This window comes from Haemaphysalis longicornis, unplaced genomic scaffold (assembly GCF_048455015.1).
Source record: "Haemaphysalis longicornis isolate Haplotype H1 unplaced genomic scaffold, Haemaphysalis longicornis Haplotype H1 scaffold_11, whole genome shotgun sequence".
Classification (NCBI taxonomy): Eukaryota; Metazoa; Arthropoda; class Arachnida; order Ixodida; family Ixodidae; genus Haemaphysalis; species Haemaphysalis longicornis.
Window position 1 is genome coordinate 53702607 of NW_027526214.1, and position 8617 is coordinate 53711223.

The 8617-nt window shown below is 52.7% G+C and overlaps 1 protein-coding gene across 1 annotated transcript in view; it reads left to right on the plus strand.

The window, feature by feature from the left end:
• The first annotated feature begins 8204 nt into the window (after positions 1 to 8204).
• Positions 8205 to 8617, plus strand: part of LOC144160643 (band 7 protein AGAP004871-like) — a 121879-nt gene continuing 121466 nt past the window's right edge. The window contains exon 1 of the mRNA XM_077691872.1: positions 8205 to 8343. Within this exon, the coding sequence (XP_077547998.1) occupies positions 8205 to 8343 (139 nt within the window). The remainder of the gene's footprint in view (positions 8344 to 8617) is intronic.

The window sequence follows — 8617 nt, forward strand, 5'->3', positions numbered from 1 at the left end:
AGGGGGAGGCGTCGGAGGCACCCGTGTGCTGCCCACTGGTCAGGAGGCTACCTGTTTGCCTTCCAGAAGACTGTGGCGAGGATGCATTATTTGGAGACGATGTGCGGCCCGTCACTTGTCGGCGAAGGGAGTGGATCGCATGGCTGTACAGCGGCTACGTAGAGCCATGCGTTAGAGCGCAGCCCTTAAGCACCCGCTCCTGTGGTTTCGCGTTATCCCTCAGCGTCGGACTCGTTGTAACCGAGAGAACGAAGACGCCACCGAAGATAGAAATGGCAGGAAAACGGAGGTTGCAAGTATGACGAACGAGTAAGGGGGAGGGCATAATTCCGTGACCGTGCGAGACGTGCTTCACAGTGGCGACCCCTTACGAGATAACGACAGAGTATGCAGCGCGCCGTCGTGCATTAGCTGATGACCCGATCACTTCCTCAGGCACAGCATCTATGCGCCGTCGCCGAGAAGACCACAGTTCGCGCTGCACTCAAATTTCGCATTAGCGAGTGTTGTAATCGTCCGTCATTTTATTTTTCAAGAAAACGACTACGGGGTATAAAACTGCCGTGTTATGATCCAAGAAAAAATTAAATTAAATTATAAAAATGAAAGAAACTAAATCAATAAAAATAAACTTCGGCCATAAAAAGCAGGGCTTTCAAATTCATACAAATACGCACTCTTGTGTGTCCGAACGAATTTTTCATTTCGCTTCAGTTATTTTTGTAATCGTGGACCTACTATAGAAAACATTTTGCAGTACATTTTACAGTTAAAGGAACTCTTCAACACTTTAGATCAACGCTCTCGCTCTTATCTTCGCATCTGGAAGCACTGCAAAAGTTATAGCTATTGCCAGCACAGAAGAGCAGTGGGGGATTTGCTCGTCCCAGCAGATACGCCTTCCGTTTCTCCTTCGCTGTTGTGGTTTCATTTTAATGTCGCAACTTAAGGAAAGCCGGCAAATAGCCGCTACATCGCTGTAATGACGTCATTCCAGCGGTAGAAGAACGCTAAGGCTGGGGAAGAGAGAAAAATATTTCAAGCAAGTTTGTAAGCTATCTGATGGGGACAGAGCAGTACTTTTTGTCTGAGGGACTTTCCGACTCCCTGATCTAAGTACTGGATGTGTTGGTTGACTACTTTCTGCAAGCATTCAAGATTTCGAACAAAGTTGAAAAAAGTGTTGAGGGTTGCTTATTTTTGGCCAAAACAAAACATTTGCACCAAAAAAACTACATTATGGCTTCGTTTTTAACAAGAAAACCTGACAAGGCAATGGAAACTGAGCACAAAAAAATTAACAGAAAAAAAAACACGCCTGCTTTTTTTTTCTCCGAACCCGTTCGAACCCGTTTGAACCGGTTCGAACCGGTTCGAACCGGAACGGAATGGTGCGCCGGAACTGAACCCGAACCGAACCCGAAAGGCCTGAACCCGAACCCGAACCGAACCCGAAAAAACTCCGGTTCGACACCCTGCTGGGAAGTCCAGTGATGGTGCGGAGCATGGCCCGATAAAGGACCGCTAAATGTTTCTTATGAGTCGGGGATAGGCTGTAGGCCGGAGAGCCATAAGTGAGACTATCGACCGCTACCGCCCGACAGAGCGTGAGGCACGCCGATTGGTGAGCACCGCCAAATTTGTTTGAGAGACGAGAGATTAAGTGGAGCATTGGCTTCCAATTTTTCCGCAGTTGACTTATCCACTGTCGAGCGCTGTTGTGGCTGGCGAGGGGGACGCCGAGCAAGCGAATATGACCACAGTGGGAGGAAATGGGTGTGTCGCCGATGTAAATTGTATGATGCATACTAGTGGGTGGCTGGCGCAGACCGTGGACCAGGAGAAATTCGGTCTTCTCGGGTGCTAACTCAAGGCCGAGAGTTGGAAGAGTAGTGGAAAGGCTGTTCACCGCCGCCTGCAATTCTGTTGCCATGTCCTCCGTGCAGTCGTAGTCGGCGGCCTCAACCCATACTGTGAGGTCGTCGGCATAGATGGCAAAACGAGCTGCAGTGTCCCGTTCTAGGTTGCGGGCGACGCGTGCCATGGCCAAATTGAAAAGTACGGGTCCAAGGACAGAGCCCTGTGGAACGCCCCTATCTAGAAAAAGGTCCTGGGGCTCCATCCTGGATGCGTGCTGTGGAGCCGAATCGGTCGATTTTCTAAAAAATTCCTGATCCAATTTTGGGTCCTTTGGCTTGGAAAGGCTATAGCGAGCTCTTCAAGGATCGCTGCCTGACTAACATTGTCAAAGGCTTTTCGCACGTCGAAAGTGAGGACATAATCTGGATTACCAGCTCGTGACGTACGGTTCAGAACGCGTCGCAGTAGCCAAAGGCAATCGTGAGTACCAAGGTGAGGACGGAAGCCAGTCTGGGACGGATGGAACCACGGGCGTACATATTCCAAATAATACTGAAGGCGGTTGTTGATCAGGCGTTCAATAAATTTACAGATGGTGGGTGTAAGAGAAATAGGCCGGAGATTAGTCAGCACAGAAGGGTATTTGTTTGGCTTCGGTATCGGGTGAACCAGTGTCAGTTTGAGTTCGTCCGGAACGTCACCAGAGGCCCAGTAATGTTTAGCAGTACTGAGTGTGCAGACTCGTCCAAGTTACGCAGCTGCTGCCATGTCACGCCATCATGACCAATTGATTGATTGATTGTAGGGTTTAACGCGCCGACGCAACGCAGGCGATGAGGCGCGCGTAGTGGAGGGCTCCGGATTAATTTTGACCACCTGGGGATCTTTAACGTGCGCCGAAATCTCGTACACACGGGCATTTTTGCTTTTCGCCTCCATCAGAAAAGCGGCCGCCGCGGCCGGGAATCGAACCCGCGACCTCGTGCTCAGACGCCATCATGACCAGGTGCAGAATGTGGTTTGCCCTGGTGAAGAGCCGCTTGTAACTCCCCATGGTGAATGGGGCATCGAGATTTCTATCCACGTCTGAAACCATTATGGTCGGCAGCGGAGGGTGGGGACTGAGTGAGGCACGTGGGAAAAAAGTCGTTATCAGGCGATGTTCTACGTCCGCTGGTGGGTCCCGGAGAGTGAGGGGAGCGAATAGAGTAGGTTTTCCCTTCCGCTTGCCCGACAAGCTCCGAAACGTGCTCCACAGCCTGGAAAGGCCTCGTTCTTTACCGAGCTTAGCACAGAGACTATGCCAATGCTCGTTGGAAAGGGAGCGCTGGTATTGTCGGATGATTTGGTACTGACGACGAATACGAATCAGGTCTCGGTGACGTTTGCCGTTGGTTAGATAGCGAGTAGTGAGGGTTTGCACGCGCTTCCACAGGTTGGTAAGATGAGCGTCCAGTGCTGCAGAGTCACATAAGATTTCCTCTGTAGCGTGTGCTTTCGCAGAGTGTATGGCAGCAGTGAACTGCGGTAAGGTTGCATTCTGAGGGATACGGAGGGCTGTTCGAAAGGTTTGCCAATCAATGTGCGAAAGATATTGTCGAGTGCGGAAGCGCTTGCCTCGGAGAGTGAGAAGAATAGGATAATGATCACTACCCCAAGTGGTGGTATAGGGGCTCCACGTGCGAATCACTCCTGTAGTGGCAATGGTTAGGTCAGGCGAAGTGTTTTTCTGCCGTCGATGAAGACCCACACGGGTGGCTAACGTAGGGTCATTAAGAAGAGAGAGACCGCAATCGTCAATCGCCGCCTCAAGGCACGAGCCTCGACCATCCGTAGAGTCGTATCCCCACGTAGTGCTTTTCGCATTAAAGTCCCCGCCGATGACAATTGGAGTGTGAGGATACTGCAAGACAAGGTGGCGTAACCAATTATAGTTAACAGATTTCTGAGAGCCGGTGACTGGGCGGTAATACACAGACGCCGCGAGTAGTGGTTTCCCATCAGGTAGGCGCACTTGCACTATGACCACTTCGTGATCCTTAGAGCATTGGCCCGGGACGGACACCTTGCAGCAACCAAGGTCTGACCGCACTAAGACAGCCGCTTGTTCCACCACTGATGGTTGGGTGGGAGATGAGACTTTGCCTTGGTGAGTTATTGACGGTTCCGAATAAGTTGTGTAGCCTCTAATTTTTGGCATGGATCTGGTTTCTTGAAGAAGGATTAGAACAGGCAGAATTTGCGCTACTCGACTTGAAAGAATGGGAGCCGATTGATTAAAACTGCGACAGTTCCACTGCAACACGCAGAGAGACCGCTTCATTGTCCAAGGGTACTGCGGGGAGTAATCTTTCTTGGCGGTGGGTCCGCTTCATTTGGAACACCGGGAAGGGTTTGGATGAAGTTCATCATAGCCGTAGTTTGCTGAGCATGCTGTTGTGTGAAGGTCCGGAGCTTGTCCATATCAGCCAACCGAGCGCGACGTTCTTGCTGTATGTCTGCGCGAATGAATTTCAGCACTTGCATAATATCGCTCGTTTCAGTACCCCGTTGCGAGGTAGCGGTACGCTTGACGCTAGTACTACGGCTCTTCCGTTGCTTCGGCATCGGGGGCAGGGGGTTACGGAGGGCCGACTTCGCATGTGTAGTCCGGGATACAGTTGTGGGGGGTTGATTACCGATAGCTGATGTTGCTGGCGCTGTTGTGCTAGAGGGAGCTGTTTGGACGGGCACGGTATGGGACCCTTGGCGGTATGCTGCAATTTCAGCCTTGAGCTGCGCATTCTCTTCACGAAGCAGATGGAGTTCAGAACGAAGGCTATCAAGCTGGGTTAGTACGGTTTGCAGAATCGAATCACCTGTTGGCGAAAGTGAAGGTGGGGGACCAGCTGTAGCGCTAGCTGGGGGAGGCACTCCATCGGCAGTGCTGGTGCTCGAGGTGCCGTGCGAACGTACACGATCCGCCCAGGATACTCCATCTTGCACTTTGGAATAGGTACGAGGTGGGGAGGCAGTGCGGGCAGGACACGTGGGGTCCACCGCCAGATGACCATCTTTTTTACAAGCCACACAATAAAGTGTGCGCTCGCATGGCTCAGCTTCCGCATGACCGCGCCCACATTTGCGGCACACCGGTTGGTGCGGGCAGTACTTCGCCATGTGCCCGATGCTGTGGCATGCGAAGCAGACCATTCGCTTTGGCTGGTAAGGCGACACTTTAACTATAGCCATGTAATATTTTACCACGTGTGGTATCGTAGGGGAGTGGAAAGTCAGGACTGCTCGATTTGTTTTGCCTATTCGTTGCGCCGCCAAGACATCCGCTTGCTCGCAGCGGATCCAATTCAGCATTGTTTCATTTGAATCTTCAGGTTCCACTGTGATTACTCCACAGGAAGTGTTGGCACGATTTGGGGAGTGTCTGACCTCTATGGGAAAAGAGAGAGAGAGTAAATGTTTATTGAAAAAGGAGAAGAGGTCGGCCTGAGAAATTGATCTTGGGCCTGCTACTTCCCTCTGGGGGGAGGGTACTGGGGACGGTTGACCAAACGGTTATTGGCCTGGAAGGAGAGACTCGTAGTTGCAAGGAGGCGGTTTGCGTGCTCCTGGTCATATAAGGTAATCTGAATGCAGTTTGCAGCGATGTCGTAGCGGTGCGTAGAGAGTTCAGCCATTTCGGGGGTGGGGGCAAGAGTGCCTAACAGATGTGCGAGGGCATTTTTAGGTATATCGCGCACACTGATTTTTGTGAGTGGTCTCAACAAGAAAAGTGCTCGGGGCCTACTTACCCTGTCTAGGCGAGTTATTGCAGTCTTCCGATTTGGCTTGACTCGAGTCCAGATCTTCCAGGGGCCGCCATTATCAGAATTGCTGCCGTCTTGTTCCATCACTTGACCGTCCGTGTCTTCAGGGGTACTAGTTGCAGGGGTGGAGGCTGTAGCTTGCGAGAGCGCCAACGGCGGAGAAGCGAGGACCAGTTGAGCGGGGGCCAGCAAGGTGCCACTAGGAGCATGAAGCGCCGATCTTGAAAGTTGTGGATGCTCTGAAGAAGACGGTGGTGCCGCCGACATCATGCGCGAGCACGCTGGAGGAGCAAGCGCGAGGAGTTCGAGCACGTGCGAAGGAGCGCGGTCAAAGCCGGCCGCCTCGCTGCCGTGCAAGAGGCTTAGCTGGCGGGCACAGTTCAATCGTCCAGGAATGCGTCACCCGGTGGTCAGATCCGCTGGAGACGAGCACGAATGGGAAGCTGGTCACTTCGCGACACTTTAGAGCACACACTCAAGGAGATAGCACCAACAAGTCCGGCACTACCAGAGGTCGAAGACGGAGCCTATGGAACACATGTCTACCTTCTTCGAGCGCAGGTGGCGCCCCCTCTGCGGTGAGGGAAGTGTGCGCTTGGATGATGCGCCACATGCGGGCCTCCTCTGGTGATAGGGAGCTGTAGGGGGGGGGATGGTCCGACGGTTCAGTCTGTGGTGGAGTGTAATGTCGGTGTATGTGTACAGGAGGGTGGGGATGTTGTGGTTAGGAGCAAAAGAAGCAAGAGCCTGGGTAAGGAGTTTTCGAGCATGTGAATGTACTGCCTAATTGCCTCCTAAGCCAGTGTGGGCCGGAGTCCACAGTAGCTCCACAGGATCCTGGGAAGGGAGTCGGGGGGGATGGGGGTGATACGGAGAGCTTGTGGAGAGATACGTCCCTTCATGTAGTTGCATGCTGGGAGTCGGAGAGGATGGTGGTGGGTTGGGGCCGTTGAACTAGAGTGAACTAGAATACTAGTTCACTATAGTCGAACTATCGCGAGAGCAATGGCAACTTCCTCTGCCACTGTAGGAGAGGGGGTGAGGACAGACATGGTTGTGGGGTGGGGAGGACCGTACATAGAAGTAGCGTAAGCCTGACTGTTAGGGTATTGAGCCGCATCCACATAGATGGTAGTGGGGGAGGGTGGGTGGGAGATGGTGTGGCGCTTGGCACGTGCCATGTTGCGGCCTGCATGGTGGAGAGGGTCCATGTTGCGAGGAAGGGGTTTGATGAGGAGTAGGCGTCGTATGTGGGGGGGGGGGGTATAGACAGTGGGGGGAGGGAGTTTGAATTGGGTTGATATTGAGGGAAGCTAGGATGTGATGTCCAGTGGAGGAGCGGGAGCGACGGAGGATTTGGGAGGAGTGCTGCGCTTCGATGAGTTCCTGTGTAGTGTTGTGGAGTCCCATAGCTGTAAGGCACGTGGTAGAGGCATGGGGAGGTAAAAGCAACGCGTGGCGGTAGGCTTTGCGTATAAGGCCGTTGAGTTATGCGTGCTGGGTTTGTGTGAGGGGGGTGAAAGGAAGGTGGTAGGTCAATCGGCTGATTAGAAAGCTTCGGAGGAGACGTATGCAGTCGGTCTCTCCCGTGCGGTGTTGGCGGTTTGCCACCCGGCGGATAAGGTGAGAGGTTTGGGCTACTTATTCTTTGATGTGAGTGAGTGCATTGTGAGGGGAGCGAGTGGAGGTGATGTGGAGCCCTAGAATACGGAGATGGGTTGTTTGGGGGATAGGTGTGTTGTGTGCAAATAAGCAGATTTTAGGTGGGACGGCAGTTTTGTTGGGTGGAAGGACGAGTAGGGCTGATTTGGTGGGGGAGCAGTTGAGCGTTACGGGTTGGATGCATTGCAGGGTGGTAGTGAGACCGGCCTGTGAGGTTTCCTCGATGTGTGCGTCGCTGCCTGAAGGAACCCAGAGAGTTATGTCGTCTGCATAGAGAGTGCTGCGGAGGTGTGGGATATTGTGGAGGGCTGTAGCTAGGGCGATAAGAGCTATGTTAAAACGAATAGGTGATAGGACAGCCCCTTGGGGTGTGCCGCGGGCTGGCATAGGGAAAGGGGGGGACTGCATGATGCCCAGGCGTATCGTTGCCGTACGGGGGGAGAGAAAGTTCCGGATATAGGCGTAGGTGTTGGGGCCGAGGCCGAGTGAACTGAGTTGTCGTAATATGGCGGTGTGGGAAATATTATCGAATGCTTTGTGCAGATCTAAAGAGAGAATAGCCGCATTATCACGTGTAGGGCGGTGGTGTATGATGTCGTGGTGGACCTGTATAAGAGCGTCCTGGGTTGAAAGATGCGGTCTAAATCCTAGCATATTTGGGGGGAAAATGTTGTATTCAAGGTAGTGGGTGATTCGGGCGTGTATGACATGTTCCAATAATTTGCCGAGACAAGAGGTCAGAGAGATTGGGCGAAGGTGCAGGATGCCCAGAGGTTTATTAGGTTTGGGGATAAGTTGTATATCGGAGTGGGTCCAGCTATAATTGTGCCAGTGCGTGTTGAGTACGGTAGTGAGGTGGTCAATGGTGAGGTCGTCGAGATGGCGGAGGAGTGTATCTGTGATCCCATCCGCTCCGGGAGCAGTATGGCGACGGAGCGTGAGCAACGCGGCTTTCACTTCTTCGAAAGTGATGGAGTTATCGAGTTCGTCATTGGGCCACTGTATTCAGGCTTCTCAGGTACGTCGGGAGCAGGGGGGATATAGAGTTGTTTAAGTGTGCTAAGAAGTGCGTCGGGGTCCTGATTGAGGGAGTGCATCAATTGTTGTACCCGACCGTTTGTGTGGTGTTTGGAGTTTTCCGGATTAAGAAGGCGACGTAGAATGGCCCAAGTGCGTTTAGTAGAAAGCGTTCCGTTGAGGGAGTCACACATCTGGTTCCAGTTGGTGCGGGCGAGGGTTTGTGCGTGTTGCTGCATGTCCAATTGGAGACGAGCTAGTTTACGCTTGAGGGT